The 26263-nt window shown below is 36.5% G+C and overlaps 2 protein-coding genes across 5 annotated transcripts in view; one reads left to right on the top strand and one right to left on the bottom strand.

Annotated features, from left to right (window-relative positions):
• The window catches only part of LRRC39 (leucine rich repeat containing 39), a 21567-nt gene extending 12794 nt beyond the window's left edge, over window positions 1–8773 (top strand). Inside the window, exons 5-9 of one of the 3 annotated variants that reach the window (XM_005678047.3) lie at window positions 51–187; window positions 2831–2976; window positions 3963–4115; window positions 5018–5154; window positions 8028–8773. In XM_005678047.3, the coding sequence (XP_005678104.2) occupies window positions 51–187; window positions 2831–2976; window positions 3963–4115; window positions 5018–5154; window positions 8028–8083 (629 nt within the window). In that variant the 3' untranslated portion in view covers window positions 8084–8773. Of the gene's footprint in view, window positions 1–50; window positions 188–2830; window positions 2977–3962; window positions 4116–4957; window positions 5155–8027 lie in introns of those variants that run through there. The other 2 variants (XM_018045818.1, XM_018045819.1) reach the window with 2 other exon arrangements.
• Window positions 6625–26263, bottom strand: TRMT13 (tRNA methyltransferase 13 homolog). 2 transcript variants are annotated; one of them, XM_005678046.3, is made up of 11 exons: window positions 25995–26263; window positions 21627–21673; window positions 21473–21539; window positions 18309–18371; window positions 18060–18129; window positions 17706–17812; window positions 17186–17353; window positions 14837–14909; window positions 10511–10585; window positions 8818–9250; window positions 6625–8507 (listed from the first exon to the last, which is right to left on the bottom strand). In XM_005678046.3, exons 1-11 carry the CDS (start codon window positions 26139–26141, stop codon window positions 8312–8314), a joined length of 1446 nt encoding a protein of 481 aa, XP_005678103.1. In that variant the 5' UTR covers window positions 26142–26263; the 3' UTR covers window positions 6625–8311. The 2 variants fall into 2 exon arrangements, with proteins under 2 accessions (XP_005678103.1, XP_013818051.1); XM_013962597.2 differs by having other exon boundaries at window positions 8203–8507; window positions 25769–26111.

Here is a 26263-nt window from a genome sequence, read left to right as displayed (position 1 = left end):
AACAGTATTTAATATCCCTCTGCTATTTATTGTGTATTATTTTTCCATAGGACTGCTCACTAGACTTCAGGAACTGATTCTTAGCTACAATAGAATCAAAACTGTCCCCATGGAACTAAGTTACTGTGCCAGCTTGGAGAAACTTGAACTTGCTGTTAACAGAGACATAAGTGATCTTCCACAAGAGGTCAGAATGATGTAAATGCCTATGATTATATTTTCCATCTACTAGTGACTTACTTCTCCCCTGTATGATCACTAAAAATAACACTAATGAAAAAATGCTATAAATTTCAGAAAATATAGAGAAAACAATTTATTATTATAATGCATGTTTTTAATTAGAGAAAGACCTATTTAGCATAAAAGATATTTCTATTATTGGCACAGTACTGATGTTATTTGTTGACTAGACTGTGATCTCTTTGAAGGCCAGAGTGAGAATCATTTCTATTCCCAGAATTGAAGGCTCAGCTCAGTATGAAGTAATTACATAATACTAAATGAATGTCCTTATCATAAAGAACAGGCAGCGTGGTGATAGAAAAACTCTTTTTTATCTGTTGGTTTTTATAGGTGATCAGCTTTTGAGATACAGGTGAAGTGAAAAGACATGAATTCTTCAGATTAGGAAGTATATTTGCTAGCTTCCCAGGCTCTATCAAGGAAAAGCCAGGGCAATGGGCTTGTGAAGGCTTCCAACTTTTATTGGTATATCTTGTTATTGGTAAAACTGATCATAGAGATACAGACTTTTATATTATTTTTCAAGCATATTTAAGGCTCTTATGAATCAGCAAAGGACATTTCCATGGTGCTTTGCCTAGAGAACAATGATTTTGCAGGATAAGAGTTATGTAAAAGAATAAAACTCAAGAGACTATTCCCCTTTCCCACCTTGTCTTGGTTATCATACTTGATTATGATGAAAATCATGATCATAGGGACAATTTCTTTTTATCTAAGAGAGGGCCAATAAATATTTCATTTCTAATTCCTTATTGTGATTTTTAGTTTTGGTTCTGTCAGTAAAAAGTGAATTTGGGTGTGTCTAATAACCTATCTTAACCTTAATGTCTTTACTTAAAGCTTTTATAGGAACAGATACTGAACTGAGATCATGAGCCTGGAATTATTTCCAAGTGTGGCTTAAAGGTAGCTGTGTGGCCTTGAACATACCACTTTACCTAACCTAGGTCTCAGTTTTCACATACGCAAAATGAAGATTTAGATTATAATGGTTTTAATATTTTTCTTCATTCTTCTAGAACCAAAGGATCTTAGCACCATTGAGAAATCCTGTTACAGGAGATGTACCTCTAAGCCATTAAGATGCAACACTGTAACACACAAACAATTATGCTCATGCAAAAATAATCATTTTATATACAATTCTGAACCATCTGAAAAATGTTAAATCTGATGACGTTTTGAAATAGTGTTTTTTTTCATCACTTGAATTCCAAAGTTGGAGAAATATCACCTACTAAATGGAAAACTGCCTTTTTGCATTACCCATAATCACTGTATCTCTGCATTTTTTCAAGTTTTAGTTAGCTGTGGAATGAATCTGAATGTGCCCTGAGACAGAAAGAAAACATAGAATTGCCTAACTAAATGGACAATCTTTTGTAAAACTTAACTAAATTCTTACATTCTCTACAGAAGAAAGAGAAATTTAGAAATTTTGTGACTTTAGGTCCATGAAAACTTGAGTGCACATCATAGCTCCATCATTTCTAGTCACATGGTCTCTCTAAACCATTTTGTCCGTAAAAGGGAAAAAAGGTACTAACTTTGTAAAGTTAATGACTAAACTAGAGCTGTATGCATCAACATGAATTCATATAAAGACTGACACTGAGAAAAGAGCAAGTTAAAGAAAGGTTAAGTATAGTATCATCTTTAAAACATAAAAAAAGGTAATTTTGTTTCTGAAAAAATACACATAATAGTAATATATAGAGAGAAAAACATAGAAAACATATATTTATGTATAGTAAAAAAAACATTTGAAAATGCACGGGAATAATAGATACCAAATTCAGGATAGAGTTCTCTTTCAAGAGGAAGAAGGGAGATATATATAGAGGGCTGCTGCTGCTGCTAAGTCACTTCAGTCGTGTCTGACTCTGCGACCCCAGAGACGGCAGCCCACCAGGTTCCCCCATCCCTGGGATTCTCCAGGCAAGAACACTGGAGTGGGGGGTTGCCATTTCCTTCTCCAATGCATGAAAGTGAAAAGTGAAAGTGAAGTGGCTCAGTTGTATCCGACTCCTAACGACCCCATGGACTGCAGCCTATCAGGCTACAGTGATATCAATATATTTGCTTTCTTAAGCTGAGCACACTGGTGCTGTTAGTCTTAATCAACTTTTTATTGGTTTTAAAAAACAGAATTTACCAAACAGTAAATACTATGACTGAGATAACATGTGTAAAGCATCAGGCACAAAAAAGAGGGTTTAACAAAGATAACCATTATTCTGAACTTTGGGTTTTCCCAAGAAAATCTCCACTACTAGAGAAAAGGAAAACACACTCACAGAAAGAAAAACAAAAGCTTCTGCCAGGTGGGTGCTCTAAACCCCGGAGCTTGGTGATTTTGGAAGATATGTTTTCTCTGAATAGATGAACTTTCTATGAGAACTTTTCATTTATCTGGAGGTTATTTAGCTTTATTGTTCTCTCAAATTTGCTATGGATTTCTACGACTAAATAAAGCCCAAGCATAATGTAAACACTCGACGTGAAATATCTCCTTTACCAATGTGAGTGTTGTAGTAGCTTACATTGTAGACATCTTGAAACACTTTGCCTTCCTTTTCAGCTCAGCAATTTGTTAAAGCTTACTCACCTTGATTTGAGTATGAACCTCTTTACTACAATCCCTCCTGCTGTGTTGAACATGCCTGCTCTTGAGTGGCTTGATATGGGAAGCAACAGACTCAAACAACTTCCTGATACTATAGAAAGGTAAAATACCTTTTTTTTTTAAACTACCAAGAGATGTATTGACGCCATCTATGACAAATAAGAAACAACAAACAAAACAAACGAGACCCCAGAGATAATCACTCACAATAGTTCTGTTTAGTGCTACTTCAGATTCCATCTCTGGTCCAGGGAACTAAAATCCCACAAGCCATGTGGTGCAGACAAAAAAAAGGAGGGGGCATGAGGTTTGGGACAGAAAAATGGACTTTCTGAAATCAACAAATTGACAAGAATATGCCACAGTAACAACATTGCTTAGTGCTTGCTCTGTGCAGTTTAAAAACTGATTGAGGAAACTGATGTAGAGATGTTGGTGAATTGCTGAAGATCACAGTAAGCGTGACAGCTACGATTTGAACCCAGGCATCCACACCCTCCAGTGGCTCAGCTGTAAAAAATCCACTTGCAATGCAAGTGATGTGGGGTTTGATCCCTGGGTCTGGAAGATCCCCTGGAGAAGGAAATGGCAACCGACCCCAGTATTCTTGCCTGGGAAATCTCATGGACAGAGGAGCCTGGTGGGCTATAGTCCCCTGGGGTCTCAAAAGCATCAGATATGACTTAGTGACTAATCAACACCTGCACCCTGGCCTGAGTTCACGCTGTTAAACAATATGCATACTTGTCTTGCTCTAAATGGGCATATTAATAACTTCTGAGTTTGCTATTAAGATTCTAATTTAGATTATATAACATTTTAGCAGTTCTTCTGCAAGAAATCTATGAAATAGTGAAGAACTGTAGAATACCTTGATTTCATTTCTCCTACTACATGGGAGTTGTACTGTAAACCGAGATTAGCTCCCTGATCTAGCTCCCCTAAAATCAGGTAATGTTAAGTCAGTTAACTCAGGTAGACTGGTTAAACAAGATATTATATAGTATGACATTAAAATTTTTTTAATAAGAACCAGGGTTTTCATATTATATGTGATTAATCACAGAAACCTCTCTTAATTCTTCAGAATGCAAAATCTACATACATTATGGTTGCAACGGAATGAAATAACATGTTTGCCAGAAACAATCAGCAGTATGAAAAATCTGAGTACTCTTGTTCTCAGCAACAATAAACTGCAAGATATTCCAGTGCGTATGGAAGAGATGACCAATCTAAGGTAAAACTTGTAGACACAGAACCCACATGTTCCTTTCTAGCTGCAGAACAAAGTAACATGAAAATATTGTTATGAATAGATTTCTCATTCAAATAAATAAATACATTAAAAAAATCTCTTCCAACTTTGAAGTGCTATAATTTATAAATAGGGTTCATATAATACTGGCCTAAATTACTCAAGAATCCTTGAAACTATAACAGTAGTGGGATTTATCAGCTTTAAGGAATGTCATCTGTTTGTGACATCTTCTTGAAAATCATCTTTATAATTGCTAACAAACTTTATCCATGATACAAACACCCAAACCGTAAGAATAGTGATTATTTTCCTTCTAAATAACTACAAATTGACATAGGCAATGTTAAATACAACTTTTTACTAAGTTAATTACTAACAGATCTTCCTCAAGTATCTTCCAAAAGTTAATTTCCTGACAGTGAGCATAAGCCATTGGAATTCATAACAAATCCCGCAACTTTCAACAGAATCATTCATTTATTTAGCAGCTATTGAGCCCTGTACCCAATGGTGAAAATATAATGATAGATAAGACATACTTTTAAAAATATGCAGAAAATTTAAGTTCATAGCATGAACTGTACTTTTGAGATGCACTGAGATTGCTCTTGCAAGTTAAATTATACCACATTAAACATATGCTATGGACTAATAATTGCTTTTACAAGCTTGAAAAATAAGTTGTCTAAAGCTAATATTTTTTTCTTCTAGGAAAGAAACTTAAAGATTCTTGGGATATATCACATCTCACCAAGATGTTCAGTTATTGAAACCAGTTAAAAAAGAGTAATTTAGTATATTATCATTTGATCTTTCTCCAGGAAAATAAATGTACACTTCTATGGCATCTATAAAAATACTGTTTTTTGGTGAACTGCTAGGTTTGTCAACTTCCGAGACAACCCATTGAAATTGGAAGTAACACTTCCTCCCAGTGAAAACATAGATGAGGAAGAGGAACGGGAATTATTCGGCCTTCAGTTCATGCACACATACATACAGGAGTCACGGAGAGCAGGTATGAGATTTGCATAGAACACAGGTTAAAAATTCTTTTTAGTAATGTGTGTATGTGTATATATATATATAGACATATATATGAATTCCTTTATAGACTTTTCATTCCATCTTACCTTTTCTGTCAAATCCTAGTCTCTTACTCAATATTGTTGAAGGAAAAAGAAAAGTGAAATTCAAATGTGTTCACAAGTTTGATAAAGCCTTGGAGAGAAAGGTTGTAAAAATGTTAAGAAGCCTTTTCAAGTAGAGTCAGGAAATAAATTTCTTTGGTCAAGAACTTGAAGCACGACCAAGTGAATGAAGATGCAATTCTTAAAGCTTCACTGCCTCATTCTATCAGTTTGTTATGTTAGTTACTCATTAAACACTACCTTTCCTACTGTTTCCTCTTTTTCTGCAATAATCCACAAATAGAAAAAACATTTTGCTACTGTGCCTAGGAGTGAAATGTTATCAAGAGAACATAGATTTTAGCCAATAGTTACAATGTGAGTTTTTGATGTGTAGATTTTGATCACTGATAATTTAGAATTAAAACCTTTTTGTTGCTTTTTTAAATTATGGACAGAATGACTTAACCCAAAGGGAAGAGGACAAAGGGCGTAATTTCTGTTAATAAAAAATAAGCAAAGGATAGTAGAAAACATTGCTACATTGCTAGTAATAGAAAACATTTTATAATTCACTAAAATGTGAAGAATTTTTCAGTTAAAACACAGAATTTAGTTACATCTTCAGTTATTTTGAAGAGTAGGTATAATCCAAGCAAAAGGTAAAGAGTATTTTCAGCTAGAAAAAGTATTTTTACCAACATCCAAGGAAGGTCATTAGATCTGTTGTAGCAAGGTTGCAGAAACAGTAACATGGAGGACAGACTGGAGGAAGATACGTAAAAAATTTGTAATAGTCTGGGGCCTAGGTTTGGATAGCAGAGTATAAATATATAAAAGACAGGCAGGAGACAGAATTGATGACTGAATGAAGACGAGAAAAAGGAGTTGTTCAGGATGAATCTGGTTTTGGCTGGAACAACTAGATGACTGGTGATGCTGAGATGGGGAAATGAAGCTGGTCTGGTGGTAGAAGTGGAACATGAACTTAAGTTTCAACACAGTATATGTGATGTACCTGTGGGACATGAAGAAAGAGGCAGTCGTGTAGATCAATCTAAAGTTTAAGTTTACTGAACCTGCAAATTTTGCCGGTCAAGAAATAGCTCCTATGTATATCCCACATATTCACTGTCTCATGTTATCTTAAGGGAAGGAAATAAGCAAGGTTGGGGAAAACAATAATCTTTACCTACAGCCGGCATGTTGATCTACAGCAAGTACTCTATGGCTCCTCTTCCCATAGAGTAACTGGTATTATTGTCAGAAACATTCATTAAGCTAAATGGTCCACAGGACTTCATCAGTATAATTCTTGTGTGCGTATGTATGTTTTACGATGCATAACAGAGATAATGTCTGTTGTAGAATATCTTTTTATTTCCAGGCAAAAATTGTTGAATAAAGTAAAACAGACTGCATAACACAAATTAGCATTGCCTAACTCAGCAAAATTGGTCTAACTCAGCAAAAATACACTGCAATTTATTACAATGTATTATTATCTTCCTTTATGGTCTCAATTTGCAGGCATGAATAGCTAATTTAAAAAATGATCCAACTACTTTATTTTAATAATATTTGACACAGAACTTACAACAAGAGAAAAAAGGTTACAACTTAAACAGAGATAATAAAACCAAGTCTGTCATTAAAAATATTTTTAAGAATTAGTACTATTAAAAACATAGTATTTATTAAGTACTTACTCTGTACTTACAACTGTTCTAAGCATTTTAATATGTTATATCACTTAATGCTCATATGACAACCCTGTGAGGTATTATTATCTTCATCATCCCCATTTCAAGAGGGGAACTGAGGCACAAAGATATCAAGTAGTAAGGATTTGAACCTAGGCAGTCTCATGAGATATGTAAGACTTAAGTAGAAAGGTCAGAAAGTAAAAATGTGCTAGACTTTATATTTAACATACTCACAGACCTACAAATACTAGTTATTTAAGAATATCATTATAGTATCTAAATTAGTAATTCTGGATCTTTATCTTGGCAAACGTACAATGATTAAGACAATTTTTACAAATAAAGCAGAAATAAACCAAGGATGAGATGAGGAAAAGACTAACATTCCTACCATATGTTTGGTTTAATGTTTACTTGTGCATAGAAACTGCTTATGAGCTGAGGCCCAAATGTGAGGTTTTTGGTATCACTATCTAATTTCTACTTTATTCCAAATTATCTTCTCAAGCAGGAGAGAATATACTTGTAATTGTCCTTATATATGTAAAAATGACCCATTAAAAGATACTGATGCCTAATTAACTTCAGAAGTTATTTACAAATTTCAATTTAATTTGTGAATTAGGCTTATAAGTATCCTTTTGGAAGTTTTAACTAGATAATTATCCAATTAGTTATTATCCAAGAGGTAATTATCCAATTACCTCTTTAGTTTTAGTGTCTGTCATGAATAAATTTTGATAATATATAAATACAGGTATGGCTCTTGAAATCTGAAGATAAATTCATTAATTAACTGAGAACAATTCTGTATTTATTTGTAATAGAAACAAATAATCACAATTAATTATTCTTTCCAGATCTGCCTGGACAAAAAATCCATACATAAGCCAAATTCTCAGATTGGTCCTTGTTGTAAACTGATAATTGATCATTACATCTTGAACTTGAAAAATAAAAAGTATTAAATAAAACCAAAGGAAAATAAGTTTCTAAAATTAATGCAAATAGAAAGTGAATGTACCTGTTACATGTTGGCATGTTATGTGTTTCAGGTAACCAAGTCAACTGCTCAACTACTTCCCCAAACTCCATAGATGCTGATGGATAGTATAATTCAAGATGCCCTGCTGAAGAGGATTGCTTTGGGAATTTGGTGAATTCTCTAATGTTTGGATTTCTAAAGTAAAAAACAAAGCCATTACTACTAAGTTCAATGAGGCCACAACATTTTTAAAGTTCACATTATCTGCTATTTAAATATTTCCATGAATATAAAAATACAATTAAAAAAATTATTTTTGGTGGAAGACAGATGTTGTTCAAAATTTCTTTCTTATTAAGCACTTGTTTCTGGTGGTGAAGAATGATTTGGTAAAGCAGTTAACAATACATTTTCCAAAGATACCAGAGGTTCTATATAGTACTGTAAAGCAGGACTGAAGCCTTTCTGCTGTAAATACTTGATTCGGCCTTGGTCAATCAGCAATTTACAAAGATGCCCTATTTTCTTCTTTTCTTCAACAGTAAGAAACCTAAATTGAATAAACACACATAACACATTATTAAAATTTTGTAAAACCTTATAAAAATTATTTTAGCTATTCCTATTTACTGACAAACTGCTAAATAACGCACAGTATGTTCTAGGTGCTATGTTCTATGCGTCAAAAAAACGTTTTGTTAATGCCATAATAAAAGTGTGTGTATTTTAACTTATTCTAAAATTAGATGGTAAAATATATTTTCATGAATGAATTTTTGGCAATACTCATCTAAAAATAAAGTACAGCAAAAATAACGTATTTCTGCCTTAGTGCGGTGCACTTCAAAGTAGCCACTCACCCAGGCAAACTCTCAGCGCTGTCGTCAGTGATTCTGTATCCTCCATCGTCATGCTCTTCACTGCCATCAATCTGTTCATCTCTTCTTTTTGTGGAAATATTTGAAGCTTCCAAAGTCGTTTTTCGCATCCCACAAGTCGCCCAACTACTCATTCGCTGGAAATAGTGGAAATCCACTGCTCCAAGGCCCAGAGCCCTGAAATATTCTTTGCCCACATAATGTCTCCAATCACACCTGTGGTGACAACAGAGTGCAATAACAATGCCAGCCACAGGGGTCCACTTCTCTGGGATATTTTTTTCATTTCCTTCCTTGGCCAAAGTGTTAATTTCTTTTTCTGTTTTATCATTCTTTATGCGTTTGGCTAAAGGTTCTTCATTCCTTTCCTCACAACTGGCAGCATAGGTTTCAACCAAACATCGTAATGCAAGATCTGCAAACACAATTATGTGGCCCCCCCAAACCACATCATCTTTAAAAATAAGTAATTTTTACATTTATTAGGCAGTATGGTTTTTAAAAGCCCAACAACAAAAACCTACTTAGCTTTATACTTGCGCTAATATCAACTTTGTTCATATTTGCTCTTTCCTCATTACTGAATAATTTTCTCTAATGATTTATTCTGCATAAAGTCAACTTCCCCCATCCCCAAAAAACTATGTGAAGCTTAAGATCTAAAATTTGAAAAACTTTTAGTCCAACTACTCAAACTGGCTCTCATTTTTCTTACCCTTGTTGAGGAAATGACTTGCAAAGATAAAATTTGTGTTTTCTACATATATATTCCAGGGAAGTTTTGAACTTAAAGAACCCAAAGAAAGAAAGAAGAAAGTCATCAGCTAAGCATCTACTGAAGCTGATGTTCAGGGTCAGTCTTGAAATGTAAGATAGTCATAGCAAACAGTGAAGAGTTAAGAAGAGGGTCAGAATGTGGAAAGTAGGCCTCACCGGAGGCTCAAAGTTTAATCTGCCAGAGTTACACAACAAAGCTGAACCCTGTACTGTTTGATTTCAAAGCCCATGTTCTGTCTACTTTATCATACTACATCTGAGGGGTCCAGGCTTAAGACAACATATCTTAACATTTCTTTTTTTGTTTCCCCTAGAATTTTGATAAATAATCATCTTCTATTAGGAGAGTCCTTCCTAAGCAATTCTTAAAAAAATGAGTAGCTTCAGGAAAAGAACCATAATAGCTTCTGTAAATGACTGATTTCCTTTTGGATGAAATATAACCCAAAGAACTTTAAGGTTCCCCCCATCACCCTTTTTTAACATTGCTCCGTTGTGTCCGACTCTTAGCGACCCCATGGTCTGTAGCCTACCAGGCTCCTCCGTCCATGGGATTTTCCAGGCAAGAGTACTTGAGTGGGTTGCCATTTCCTTCTCCGGGGGATCTTCCCGACCCAGGGATCGAACCCAGGTCTCCTGCACTGCAGGCAGACGCTTTACCGTCTGAGCCACCAGGGAAGCCCTTATAATACAGCATTTACACATAAAACTTTAATTCATCCTATGAAGTGGCCAAAATGAGCAACTAAATAGGAAAGCTCTAAAACTGGATATAATACACGGTGAGTGCTACTAAGAAGATTAATGAATTACAAACAAGGAATTAAAACTACTGAAGAGACTCTTTCATGCTAAAACTTAATGCGTTCATCTCAACATTATTTGTATGTTTACATACCTGTTGCCACACCACACAGATGCTTTCCAATTCCTACAACAGGTAGTTTTTCTTTGCTTAGCAAAGGAATCTTGTCTGAAATGAAATAAGAACTAAGTTAGTTCTCTTGTGAGATAAAGCATTAAGTGGGCTTCCAAAGAGAACTAACTAGAATCTTTGAATTTTAGGGCCAAAAGAGGCACAAACAAAAAAATTCTCACTTTATAGCTTAGAAATAAGGGGCTCAAAGATGTAGTGACTTGATAAGTAACACAGATGACTACTGATATGGACAGAATTAGTTAAAAAGTTTTGTTTCCTTTTTCTTCCCACCTCATCCCCAGCAGGGCCTTTCCTCCTAATTTAAATCTTCTTGATTTTTTAGCCCAGTGCTATTCCATACTGACTCAGGACTTTACCCTGTTGAAGCCTTATTTAGCTAAATATTATTACCCATTGATAAAAGGACTCAAAAATTTCCCTAACAGGTTTATTTTTCATAACTAACATATATGACAAATACACATGAATAATACAACCAACATTTTATGTTACATAATATCATATACTCAATATTATCATCAAACTAAAAATAATAGCTTTTATTGTATCTTGAATAAGATATAATCTTATATAAGAATAAGACATTATTTTAGCTTTTCACACTGTTCTGAATAAAATAGTCATAACAGTGGCATAAAAGTAAAAAAAAAAAAGACATCTACAAGGTAATGTAGCAAAATGCAGAACATCACAGTTATGGCTTCCGTTTCCAACACCCCCACCCCCCCACCATCCAATTCATTTTCCTTTTTCTAAGTTTCTGAAATGAAAAGTATGTTTCTCCCTACAAATTCAGCTATAGCACCCAGCACAGTTATTTGTCCAATGGAGGTCCTTAGTAAATATTTCAAATTTTCTGTTGCTTGCTTTCAGATGGTATCACATGCTAGAAGAAATTGCTAACAAGTGAAACAGTTTGCCCACGTAAAGTGATTCAAGAAACTTATATATCAGAGTGAAGAGAAAGGTTGTCTAAGCAAGCCCTTATGGAACTGGGGGCATCAGGAATTTTGGAAGAAGAGCTGAGACAGTTATGTTATGAATAACAGTGCACTGGCAGAAAGTCTATTTAAGAAGTAGTCAGATCCACATCTCATAGCCACTTGATGGTTACCTCTTTACCAACTGGTGGAAAACTAGATAATTCTCTGAAGCAATTAAGACAGGAGGTCACTGGACTGAAGGACGGTAAGAAGTGGAAAGCTGTGTGTGTGTGTGTGTGTGTGTGTGTTAGTCGCTCAGTCGTGTCTGACTCTGTGACCCCATGGATTATAGCTTGACAAGCTCCTCTGTCCATGGAATTCTCCAGGCAAGAATACTGGAGTGAGTTGCCATTCCCTTCTCCAGGGGATCTTCCCAACCCAGGGATCGAACCTGGGCCTCCTGCATTGCAGGCAGATTCTTCACTGTCTGAGCCATGACGGAAGCCCGAAGTGGGAAGTTGATGTGTGGTAAAATAGCAGGATTAAGTGAGTATGCATATGGATAAAGCTCTTACTCCTCACTGGGTCCTACAACATTAGTAACTAGACTCTCACCCTCAAGGCAGGTGGTCAAAAAGTGTTATTTGGGGAACCTGACCAGCCCAAGAGGAAAGATCATGTTTTAGACAAGTTACTTCAAACTGGAGCTTGAAGCCAACAATTCCACTTGAAGACTCAAGAGTTCATAGTCCCTTAATCCTCACTATGAACATACCATCAAAAAGCACAGATGTTTGAGCAGAGCCTCTAAGCTGAAACAGACCAAAACAAATGGAAAAGAGCATCTGAGTGCGTATAGACTCTAAAGGGAGAATACTTCTTAAAAAATGTATTGTTAATATCCTCACAAAGATATTGCAATTATGAAAAAAAGAACAATTAAAATAACAAAGATAAATTCAGAGAAAAAGATCTTAGAAATTAAAACTATGATAGAAGAAATTAAGTTGAAGAAATCTGCAAAAGTATATAAAAAAAAGATAAAAGATATAGAACAGAGAAGTAAAGTCAAGAAAAGTAGAGAACTATTCCAGGAGGTCTAATAACTAAATCATAAAAGTTCTCCCATTAAGGGAGAAAAGAAAAATTGAAGCAGAGAAAGTTAAGAAAGAAAGAATGTAAAGAAATTACCCAGAATGCAAGAAAATTTCCCAGAAAGCTGAGAATACTGTAATCTCTAAATCAGGATTTCTCACTCTTGGCATTAACTTTTGGCTCCAATAATTCATTGTTGTGAAGAACTGTACTGTACCTTATAGGATATTTAGCAGGGCTTGGGTCTGTATCCTTCTAGCCAGCAACATGTCTACTTTTTTGACAACAAAAAATATCTCAGACATTGTCAATTCTCCCTGAGGGCCAAAACTGTCTTTAGCTGAGAACCGCTGCTATAAACAGAAGAGCACACCAAGTGCCCAGCACAACAGATAAACTATGACACAGCAAGACACATCACTGTGAAAAGGTAGAACTCTGAGGACAAAGGAAAGAGCCTATACATTTCTAGAAAAGAAAAAAGGAGATGATAGACAAGGGATCAGGACTCAGAACAGAGCTGAACTTTTGAACAACGACACTAATGGAGTAATAGTTTCAAAATTCTTTGAAAGTGAAAGTTGCGAACCCATGGACTATACAGTCCATGGAATTCTCCAGGCCAGAATAATGGAGGTAACCTTTCCCTTCTCCAGGGGATGTTTCCAACCCAGGGATCAAACCCAGGTTTCTTCCACTGCAGGCAGATTCTTTACCAGCTGAGCCACAAAGGAAGCCCCAGAAACAGAAAACACTCAGCCAAATCAAGTGTAAGGGTCAAGTTAAAGATATTTTCAGACAATGCAAGGCATCAAATTTCTCTCTAATGCAAGTGTTTCTCAGGAAGCTACAGAGGAGGTTTTTGCCCAAGAGTAAATTAACAGAGGAAGATGTGGGATAAAATGTAGATAAATAGGGAATTCCTTGGAGGTCCAGTGGTTAGGACTTCGCACTTTCACTGCTGAGGGTTCAATCCCTGGTTGGGGAACTAAGATCCCAAAAGCTGCCCAGGATGGCCGAAAGAGAAAAAAAAAAATGTGGAAAAATAAATTTCAACCTACAAGAGTGAAGGGAATCCCCAGGATGAGAATGAAGGGTTTTAAGATTGACAACTGTGCCCCAGGAACAGAAGACAGCACGCCCAGTCTAGACTGGAACAGGTCTGAAGGATCCAGAAGAGAATTTTTCAGGAAGATGGCAACTAACAGAATACTTGATAAATGTATTAGAACAATTTAAGACAATTAAAGTGCAATTTTTAAAGTCATACCTCTTTTAAAAAATTGAAGTATAGTGCTCGCTTCGGCAGCACATATACTAAAATTGGAACGATACAGAGAAGATTAGCATGGCCCTTGCGCAAGGATGACACGCAAATTCGTGAAGCGTTCCATATTTAAAAAAAAAAAAAAAAAAAATTGAAGTATAGCCAATTTACAATGATGTGTTAATTTCTACTGTACAGCAAAGTGATCAGTATATAAACATATATGTATATATTCTTCTTCATATTCTTTTCCAATATGGTTTGTCAGGGGACACTGAATATAGTTCCATGTGCTATATATAGGACCTTAAATACATTTTTAGAAGACCAAGTAAAAAAAATTATAAATTATCTACTAATTCAATGAACAAATTTTATTTACTATATGAGCCAATGGTGGGTTGCATTACAGGGCTTAATTAAAATTAGCAGAAGAGGTTGCTGGCATATGTTTGTATTATTTTCATTCTAAATAATATGAAAAACTAAAACAGTTACAAAAAGGGCATTAAAAAGTATGATTCATGGGTATGTGTGTGTATATGAAGTAAGTTCCATAGAGATGGGTTATTTTCTTTGGTTCAACTTAAAATTGTGGGAGTATCTTTCACAAATTAGTTAGGCGGAGAACTAGCTCATTTCCGTAACAGTTTTGGTAAAGTCATGTTAACAATGGGCAGAAGGCTAATGTATGGCATGAACAAACTCAGTAATTAAACAGCACAACTAAGCAAGATAAGGGCATATTATCAACATTTTTAAACTATTCTCTAGTATGACATTTCATGTCTAGCTGATCCTGAAAAACAATTTCTTACAGTGTCAACCCTCATCCCATTTATATGTATCTAAATGTTAGATATAAAATTCTATATTAAAAATGGATTAATCTTTGTTTTTCCTGAAGCATTGTTCTCCCTGGTTGGACTTCTAAGCAACCCTCAAGAGTTTGAAAGTTATTTGATTTATGGAAGAGCAACTGAAAGTTATGCAACTTACTCAAACACAAATGTTGAATATCAATTTGAAGTCTTTCAAACACTGAATTTTTCTTTCTGTGTTTGCCATCTACCTGTACAAATAGAACATTATTATAACAATGGGTTTCATGTAAGGGAAAAAAAAGCTTTATGAAAATAAAAAGATTTCTATTTATTTTCAAAAGTCAGAGCTAATAATTTTCCTTTTTATTTTTTAGTATTTAAAAAGTAGAATTGTTAATTGTATATTCTGTGACAGAAAATAACAAGTCCATGGGATTCTCCAGGCCAGAATACTGGAGTGGGTAGCCTTTCCCTTCTCCAAGGGATCCTCCCAACCCAGGGATCGAACCCAGGTCTCCTGCATTGCAGGTTATTCTTTACCAACAGAGCCACCAGGGAAGCCCAAGAATACTGCAGTGGGTATGCTATCCCTTCTCCAGCGGATCTTCCCAATCCAGGAATTGAACAGGGGTCTCCTGCATTGCAGGTGAATTCTTTACCAGCTGAGCTACCAGGGAAGCCCTCAAATTTTTATAAGCCTTGAACATTTTATAAATTATAATGTACACATTATTTCCTTTAATTCTAAAAATCCCCAATTCACTGATGAAGGCATTAATGTTCATAGATGTTAACTGACTTACCTAAGATTATTTGCCAGTTCCTTTATCAGGCCCTAATACACTATTTGTGGCTTGCTTCTCTTCTTATTCTCCCTGAAAGATCACAACCATTCTCATCTATATCCACATACCTATGATTGATAAATCTACATTGTGGCCTAGACCGTTCTGATGAGCACACACAAATCCAATTGTCAAACAGAAAGTTCTACTTCAACAGCAAACTCACCCAAAACTGAACTCATTATTTCTCCCTCTGAACTATTCTTCCCCTTCATCCTGGCACACTCCCTGTCTGAGGGAAGCACACCACTTAGTCATTTAAGGCAAAAAAGGTCACAAGAATTAACTCCTCCCTCTTACTTAATAAAGTCTCATGGCTCCCACTATCATTACATTTCTTATACTCTTTCCCTCCTCTCTGCCTCACTGCAACATCCTAAGCTGGCTCATTTCTTACCTGGATCATAGGATAGTATCTTATTATTAATCTCCCTAGTTCAAGTTTCATACTTTTCTGATACAGCTTTAATGGTACTGCTAAGTTGAACTTTTAAAACTTTATTTACTTCACCAATCCTTATATACTCCTTAAATCTCTTCTTTGCTGCTTCCTTCTCAGGAAACCTGAGGCTGGTGTTTCACCTTCTGGTAGAACTCTGCCATCATCTGGTACTTACCATTTAGCGTACTAAACCAATATGCTTATAAAACTGTCCCATTAGATGTAAGCTTCCTGAAGACAAGAATTAAATCTTGTTTCCACTGTATCCCCAGCATGTAACAAGATAAAGTCTAACTCCTTCCACAGCATAAAATATGACCCCTTCCGGAGTCCGTCCCACCTCTCCCATCTCACTGTTGAACTCTACTTCACACCATGTACTTCCATCACAGAGAAATGTTTCTGTGCTCCCCTGTCCTTTCATGCATTTGGCTACACTGGTCTTGCTTCCTAGAATGCTTCTCAAACCCCGCATCTAGCAAATACTCACTTTTCAAGACACACCTCAAACATCACTTTTTCTATGCAGCCATTTATCATCCTTTCCCTGCAGTAAACCTTGTCACTCCCTCCTTTGAACCCACACTGTATTCTGTGCAGCATCTTTTTTTTCTTCATATTTTAACACCTTTTAAAAAATAATCATTTATCTATTTGTCTCTTCTTTCTAAATATAAGTGGGCTTCCTTTGTGGCTCAGCTTGTCGACTCTGCCTGCAATGCAGGAGACCTGGGTTTGATTCCTGGGTTGGGAAGATCCCCTGGAGAAGGGAAAGGCTACTCACTCCAGTATTCTGGCCTGGAGAATTCCATGGACTGTATAGTTCATGAGGTCGCAAAGAGTCAGACACGACTGAGCGACTTTCACTTTCATTCTAAACATAATAGAACATAGGGACTCTTGTATTATTTGACTGTATCTACTCAATATTTGTCATGGTTCTGGTGGTATGCTCAATAAATGTTTACTGAACAAACAGTAAGTTTCAGAGGTAGGTAAGGACTTAAGACTTTTAACTGCTAGCTTGAGCTTGGCTCTTCCCACGTATCTCCTTATCTTTGTTATCATTTTAAGAACTGAGAAATTTAGATTAAAAAATTACCTTTAAGTTACTAATATAATTAGAATAAAAAACTACAGTCAAATAAACACAAAAATCTTTTTCTTTTAGAGGCTTCTTTTTTTAAGTGCAAACAAAATCTGGCTACAAATATACCACAATGTGAACTTCACTTACCTTGAATCTTGTGGTCACCTTTTCTACTAGGATGAAGTGAACTTTTTCAGCATCTTTTAAGGCAATATCAACCCAATGAGATAATTTTCCCTTTCCTGCTCCAAATTCAACAAAGCATCTTCTTGGACCAAGTAACTTTAAATTTTCAATGTTACCTAAAATAGAAGCCTGCAAACTTCACAAGATTATTTTATAAACTAGAACAAAAACATTTGGCTCAAATGGAAAAACAGCAAGACAATTTCTATATAGGGCACCATGTTTACAATGGTAATTTTTGTTTGGCTTTAAAGTTTTTCTCCTGCTTTTAAGTACTTAACATGCAATACTCAGAACCCTATCCATGCCAAGGACTTTCTATATATGTTTGAACAACATTATTTAAAATGGAGATTCTGTACCATGAAAGATAATCTAAACAAAATTTCATTAACACTATATTTAGAAAAAATAGAATGTTAGCTTCTGACAAATGAACAAAAAGGCCATTTTTAGTAGAGTTACTATGGCTTAAACATACCTGCTGTTTCAGATGTTTGGCTGCAGAATCACCATTTTTAGGGTCATTAAGGGCATCATGCAATGCTGGATGGGACATAATTTGATCTTTAAGTGTGCAGTTCAAACCTGTGCCAAATAAAAGCACACAAGCCTAAACAACCAAGTGTGAAACTGTAGGGTTCTAAGCAATGGTAGTAATATTAAACCAGAGAGGAATTTCCCTTCTCCAGGGGATCTTCCCAACCCAGGGATCGAATCTGGGTCTCCTGCATTGCAGGCAGACTCTTGACTGTCTGAGCTACCATGGAAGTTCAACTCATATACCACCTCATTATTCTAATAAAATTTAACTCACAAATTTAGGCAGACTTACCTTCACTTGCTTTTCTCAACTTCTTAATTAAGTTTTCCAGCTGCTCTTCAGAGAGAGATGAAATTGGAACCTATATACAAAAATGGGACGTGAGCTGGTCTGGGAACTGATAACATTGATTCTATAAGAAAACGCATTTTACGTCAAAATAGTTAATTTATTTCAAAAATTGGAACAAAAATTGAAAGCTTATTTGCAGTGTGGAGACGCTCTAGAACACCTCATAAAATTGAAAAGTCAAGTACTTACTAATTGATCTGGTATTTCGGTTTCATCTTTTAAACCTGCATTAATATCTTGAATAAAGAAGTCCTTAACAAAAACAAAATGATAACAAAACTTATTAATGTGAAGAATTCACAAAAATTAAGGTGAAAAACTGATTCATCCCTTCTAATACTCTGCACCTGCTACCTTCTCTTTCTTCCATTCATTTATTCATGAAAAAATTATTCATATATAATTACTGAGTGACTAGTCTGGTCCTTAACTTGCTTTAGTTGCTGAGGATTCACCAGAGTGAACAGAACAGACAAAAACCTCTGTGTTGCTGGATCTTACATTCTAGTGAGGTGGCTATCTGAATAAACATTTATAGTCTAAAGAAATTCATTAGTAATTTCTATTAACATTTTTACCTATCTCTAGCATAGACTGAGATGTTACTTTTGCTAATTGTTTAAGCAAAAACAAAGGCCCAACTACAAATGGCTGTTTATCAGATAGGTAGCATGACCACAAACAGATATGAAAAAATATTACAATGGTTTAGGTTTGATTTCTTCTATTTTAAAATACTAATTAAAACAGAATATAGAAATGTCCTGTGATACTATGTTGTGTAACATAGTGAGATATTTCTAGTCCATTTTCAGAGACAGAAAGACTCTAAGTAAGGATCTAGTTCAACATGTTCAGTAATGAAAATCTTCTGTATCTGTCCTAGCTAACATGGTAGCTACAGCCTTGAAATACGGCTAGCGTGACTGAGTAATCGGACTTTCGTTTGGCTTAATTTTAATTAACTCAAATTTAAATAGTTACACATGGCTAGTGGCTACATATTAGACCATGGACATAAATGAATGAAATAGTGTAATTTTTTACAAATTCTCTTTTGAAAGTGAAAACAACTCCTGAGACATTATGTACAGTAATTTAGTTATGCATTAGACATTAATGCACAGGTTTTAATTATACAAATGGCAGAAAAGTATGTGTGGATTGTGGGTTGCTACTTTTACTTATATGGGTAATAATAGAAACTAGTGATTAAGTGGAACAGGTTAGAAAGTGGGTATTAGAATGTTTTGTTGGATAACTGACAAAACTGTAACAGAAAATTATTAATAGCTACAACTATTAGTAAAGCAAAACCTGGATTTCATGTTATACATAGTGTACTAGACAAAAACTGTTCTGCGTTTCTTTTCTCTCTCGTCATCCCACTGCTTTTCTCCCTTTCCTTTTCACTGTGTCCCCAGCATGCAATGAAATCTGTGCATGGGTATTCCATTTTTTGGGGGCCCAGTGCCACTCAGCCTGTGAGATCTTAGTTCCCAGGGACTGAACCTAGTTCTTCAGCAGTGAAATCATGGAGTCACAATCACTGGATCACCAGGAAATTCATAGGGGTATTCCAGTTTTAATAAATTCACGTTTTCTCTCAAACTGTTCTCAGAACACATATTCAATCTGCTTGCTTTAACTAAAGCCTAATTCATGGGGTCGCAAAGAGTTGGACACCACTGAGCGACTGAACTGAACTGAACCATTAGGTAAGGAAGAGAACCTCCACGCCTGTGAAAGTGAAAATGTTAGTTGCTCAGTTGTGTCCGACTCTTTGCAACCCCATGGAATGTAGCCTGCTAGAATCTGTCCATTGAATTCTCCAGGATAGAATGCTGGAGTGGGTAGCCATTCCCTTCTCCAGGCGATCTTCCCAATCCAGGGACTGAACCTGGGTTCCTTTGTGGCTCAGATGGTAAAGAATCTGCCTGTAATGCAGGAGACCTAGGTTCAATCCCTGGGTTGCGAAGATTGCTTGGAGGAGGAAATGGCAACCCACTCAAGTATGCTTGCCTGGAGAATTCCATGGACAGAGGAGCCTGATGGCTACATGTAGTCCATGGGGTTGCAAAGAGTCAGACACTACTGAGTGACTAGCACTAACACTCCTGCATTGCAGGCAGGTTCTAAAGAACCTGTCTGAGCCACCAGGGAAGCCAGATAATCTCCATGCATACTTGAAAGTAAAGGCAACATTCTTTTTACTAAGAGGTGAACCAGGGAGAGTCATCACTTTTCTACTACACATCTTAATGTAAAAATTTTTTCTTTTTAAACTAAACGTATGCCATCTGGCCTACTGGTTCTCAATTAGGAGGCATTTGGAAATGTATGGAGATAATTTGCTGTCAAAATGACAGTGGTGCTGGGACTTCCTTGGTAGTCCAGTGGTTGAGAATCTGTCTGCCAATGCAAGAGACAGATTTGATCCCTGATCCAGGAAGATTATTATCCACGTGCAGTTATGTGCCATAACTACTGGACCTGTGCTCTAGAGCCTGGGAGCAGCAACTATTGAGCCTATGTGCCACGACTACTGAAGCCTGCGCACCATAAAGCCCGTGCTCTGCAACAAGAGAAGCCACCGCAGTGAGAAGCTGGCATACTGCAACTGGAGAGCAGACCCTGCTCTCCACGATTAGAAAAAACCCCACACAGCAATGAAGATCCAGCAAAGCCAAAAAAGAAAAAAAAATAGAATTATATATTTTAAAAAAAGACTTAGTTCAAGTGTTCCTCTGGAAAGTCTTTCTTGATCCCTTAGATTTAATTTTAATGCAAGTATGTGCTCTTATCACATGTACACTTAGTTCTTTCATTGAACTTAAAAGTTCACTGAAGACTGGGATCATATTTTATTGAAATAAACTTGTATGCTAATGTGCTAAGTTGCTTCAGTTGTGTCTGACTCTTTTTTACCCCATGGACTGTAGCCCCCCAGGCTCCTCCGTCCATGGGATTCTCCAGGCAAGAATGCTGGAGTGTGCTGCCATGCCCTCCTCCAGGGGATCTTCCCGACCCAGGGAATGAACCTGTGTCTCTTAGGTCTCCTGCACTGGCAGGTGGTTTCTTTACCACTAGCGTTGGCACTAAGCATTTCTGAATAGATAAACAGTGGAATTACTCTCTGAATACTATTTTTGTTGCAAAAACATCTGTTACCTGAATTAGGACTCTCAGTGGATTCACAGTCTAATGTCCTACATACACTCAGATGTATTTACCGTATTTCAGTCTCCTGAAGCAAGAGCTTTGTTAAAAGTTCATATTTGTAATCTACTAAGTATATATATATATTACATAGCACCTATTTTACCATTCGATTTTACTGACCAAACACTTACAGGTTTCGGCTTCTCTCTTGAGTTACACTTTTTCAAATGCTTTGCTAGTTGATCTTCATATACTGTGCTAAATTTAAAGAAAAAATTATTTAAAATAAGACTGTGATAATCACTGTTTCTAGCACAGAAAAACCCTTCTCCAACCCATACTTACTGCTTTGGATCTAAAGGACACAGAATTCTTTTCCGAGCATTTTCTTCCTAAAAACAACAACCAAAAGAGAATATATTTATTCTAACAATATCAAGTTTATTGCTTACAGATACTAGATACAACTTCAGTATAATGATAAGCTTATGCTATCCCAAAACAAGATTAAGGAAACCTTAAAGGCACATTAACAAAACACTCCCAAAATCAGATCATCGAGTTTAAAACACAAATCTCTAGTGTAATGAGATATCATCTCATACCTGTCATAATGGCTATCATTAAAAAGGACATAAATAACAAATACTGACAGTCATGTGGAAAAAAGGAAATCCTCATTCACTGTTGGTAGGAATGTAAACTGGTACAGTCACTGTGGAAAACAGTAAGGAGGGTTCTCAAAAACAATACAACTACTATATGACCCAGCAATTCGACTTCTGGGTACATATCCATAAAAACACTAATTCAAAAAGGTATGTGTACCCCAATGTTCACAGTAGCACTATTTATAATTGCTAAGATATAGAAGCAATGTAAATATTCATCAACAGATGAATGGATTAAGATGATGTGGTGTACACACACACACACACACACACCCCTATGGAATACTATTCAGTCTTTAAAAAGACTGGAATTCTGCCATTTGCAACAAAATGGACAGACTTGGAGGATATGGTTAGAGAAATAAGTCAGACACGGAAAGACAAATACTGTATGATATCACTTATATGTGGACTCTAAAAAAACAATGCTCCTAGCGAAAATAAGAAAAAAAAGCAATAGACTCACAAATATACAGAACAAACTAGTGAAGAGAGGAAAGGGGAGAGGAGCATTATAGGGGCAGAGGATTAAGAGGTACAAACTATTATGTATAAAATAAACTACAAAGATATATTGTACAACACATGGAATATAGCCAGTATTTTATAATCACTGTAAATGGAATATAACCTTTAAAATTGTGAATCACTGTATTGTACATCTGTACCCTGGTGGCTCAGATGGTAAAATGTCTGCCTACAATGTAGGACACCCAGGTTTGATCCCTGTGTCGGGAAGTTTCTCTGGAGAAGGAAATGGCAACCCACTCCAGTACTCTTGCCTGGAAAATCCCATGGACGGAGGAGCCTGGTAGGCTACAGTCCATGGAGTTGCAAAAAGTCAGACACGACTGAGCAACTAAACTTTCACTTTCACATCATCTATGCTTCAATTAAAAATAACCTCTCGTGTAGCTGGTTTAGGTATATATGACCAAATACTGCTTTGGATAACATTGATCTACAGCTTCCAACAGGTTATAGAGAAAGTCTACATATGTAATTTTCAATCTATGACAGCACTGACTAGACACACACTATTATTCTAGGGACCACTAAGGAAAGAAAATGCTGCCGGTTTAAATTATGACATAGTGTTGATATTGAGAAATATTCTGATTTTAGAGATGTTAAAATGTGTGTGGGGGAAAAGTGCATCGCAGACACAACTAAAGACAGATATTCCTCAACTTATGATGGAATTACATCCTGATAAAACCATCATTAAGTTGACATGTTCTCAGTCAAAAATGCGTGTAATACACCTAACCTACCGAGCATTATAACATATCCTAGTCTATCTCAAATGTGATCAGAACACTTAACAAAAGTCTACAGTTGGGCAAAATCATCTAAAAGCCTCTTTCTTAATAAAGTGTGAATATCTTATGTATTTTATTGACTACTGTACTGAAAGTGAAAAACAGAAGGTTGTATGGGTACAGAATGATAGCATATCAGTTGTTTACCCTTGTGATAGTGTGGCTGACTTGGAGCCTTGACTTCTGACACTGCCCAGTACTGCAAATCATTAGCCCCAGGAAAGATGAAAAATTAAAAATTCAGAGTATGCTCTCTACTGAATGCCCACTGCTTTTGCAGTATCATAAAGCCAAAGAATCATAAGTTGAACCACAGTCAGCTGGGGACGTCTATATGGTCTTTTAACCACTTGGTACGTGATCATACTCTACTGGCTTTGCAGCTTTTGGTACAGAATAATAACATCCTATTCATTTCTAAGTTAACATTGATTTAACTACAAGTACTCAAAAAAATAAAGGAGTTAATAGTTTATAGTGTTGGCAAGTCCGTATAGTCTAACAGTTAAAAACTAAAGGTCAGTCAGCCTGCTTAGATTCCTAATTTTTCTCAGTTCCTAACTATCAGCTCCTAACTCTATGATCTTAAGTCTTCCTGCCTCATCTGAAAGCTAAGAATAAGGTATCTTACCTCTCAAGGGTTGTAAAAATTGAGCTAATAGGTTTCAAAAGAAATGTTAACACAGTGCTGTTCATACAGCAAATGCTGTGTTCATTACTAGTATTAACAATTTCTTTTTCAGTTTATTTCAGTTCTGTTCTGCCTCCCAGTGTATCCACAAAACTATGTTCACTGAATTTCATGACCAAATTAAGAGACTTTTCAATATCTTTTGAAGATATAGCACATATTCTTCCCTATTTGCTGGCTTTAAAGTCTAAACTCCATGAAGGAGAAGACTGTATGTTAACTTCCCAAACTCTAATGACAAGTAGGGGAAGAAAGTACTTTTAGAACTTGTTTGCTAGAAACAAGGCTTCTCAGCCTTGGCACTACTGATATTAAGGGCTGGATAGTTCTTTTTTGTGGGGGCTGTCCTGCCCACTGTAGCATGTTTAGCAGCATCTCTGGCCTCTAGCCACTAGATACAAGAAACAATCTTCAGCTGTGATGACCAGAATGTCTTCAAACATTGTCTGGGGAGGCTAAATCACCCCCATATTAGAAACACTGGATAAAAATAAGTACAAGTTGTCTCAGCCATATATGACACTTAAGAAAAAAGAGATGGAAACAATATACTCAATCATAACAAAAATTAAAGATTCAGTCAAAGTGTTAGTTGCTCAGTGTGTCCCACTGTGTAACCCACCAGGCTCCTCTGTCCATGGAATTTTTCAGGCAAGAATACTAGAGTGGATGGCCATGCCTTTCTCCAAGGGAACTTTCCAACCCATGGATTGAAGTTGGGTCTCCCACATTGCAAGCAAACTCTCCTGTCTCAACCACCAGGCAAGCCCAGGATAACCCAAATTGAAAACCAAACCATAGTCATCAAAAGTGTTTCCACTTGGTGCTTTTCAGTTTTTTTTCAAGAGATTAATAACATGATGTCATTCCTCTCCAGGAATATGGATTACCCTGTGAGGATCTAGTCATACTCTACTACTGTTTCCATCTGCTGTCATCTTCTGGACGTCTGGTTAAGGTGAAATACCAGGCCTTATAAGAGGGAGAACAAAATCCTCCTGCAATCATAAAATTAATTTTTCAGTCAGGGGATGTTTGCTGGTCCTCTCAAAATACAACAGAAAGTGTACTTCAGAGAGTTCCTGTAAGTCACAGGTCACAGTCACAGGTCAAAAGAAGAATAAGCTTGTTTCAGTACACTTCATTCCAGCCAAGTATAAGTTGAATCAAAACATGAATTAGAGCTATAGCTATGAGGGATCAGTAGCAGATGAAGGGGTTCTACCGTGGTTTTGGCATCTGTAGTGGATATTGCCTAGAAGGATAAACCATCTAACAAAAATAATGTAAATAATACTGGATATTCACAAGGCAGGAAATCAAATGCTTTTTTCCTATAGCTTAATCTTTCTAAAACCTACGAAACATGCTCTTTTTCTATAAGCATTATGCTGATCTTTTTAAATGCCCTGTCATATATACCCTAAATACACATAAAAATATATGCTGCTTGACAATACAATCATATGTACAATGGAGCAAAACTGTACACTTTCTGTTCTCAATTTTAAAAGAATTCATTCTTACGTGTTTTTTAAATCTTTCCTTCCCCTTTTCAGCAAAGTAGTTACTAGTTGCTTTCAAAAGATTGTACGTCTAAATAAAAAATTTTGAGAAGTTTCTCTCAACCGCATTCACAAGACGTGATTATCGTTCACGAAACCATGAAAACACAATTACTGAAACCTTGGATTCTTTCTTTGATCACTCTTCTTTCTAAACCACCATTTCCCATCAGGAAGGCGGAGAGTGGGCCGAGCGCAAGAAGCGGCAGTCTGCAGTAAAACTAAAATCTAGCATTACCATGAGCTGGTATCAAGATAAACGGGTCACTGCTGGCGCTTTACTTAAATAAAAGAAAACACTGCACTTCACTACAGCTCGTCATCTCTCCCTAGGGAGGCCAGTACTGCGTTTATCACAGGAAAAGCTGCCAAATCCAGGGGACTGAAGCAGAAATCTGTCAGAGGGGAGGTGCCGGACCAGGAAACTTATTTCCGACCCTCGAGAGGGTAAGGCGATACCAGACCTCCGAGGCTCCAGCGTGTTCACCACAGAACCTTTTTCCGGCTGCCACCACCATCCTGCAGAACCGCTTCTTCTTTTCCACAAAATAACCGCATCGCCCCTCTTCTGGAAAGGCAGTTCCATGCGGCGTCAGCGCAGAGGCCGCCATAATTCAGGGCTCACTCCGGGTGGCAAGCATTGATCGGCTGAAGAGACGAAAAGTTCTCAGGTTCACGCTGGTCCCCTTCGCGTAACAAATACGGCTGCGTCAGGTCCCGCCACGCAGGATAA

The sequence above is a fragment of the Capra hircus genome, chromosome 3 (assembly GCF_001704415.2).
Source record: "Capra hircus breed San Clemente chromosome 3, ASM170441v1, whole genome shotgun sequence".
Classification (NCBI taxonomy): domain Eukaryota; kingdom Metazoa; phylum Chordata; class Mammalia; order Artiodactyla; family Bovidae; genus Capra; species Capra hircus.
This window is presented reverse-complemented; position numbering and strand designations above follow the sequence as displayed.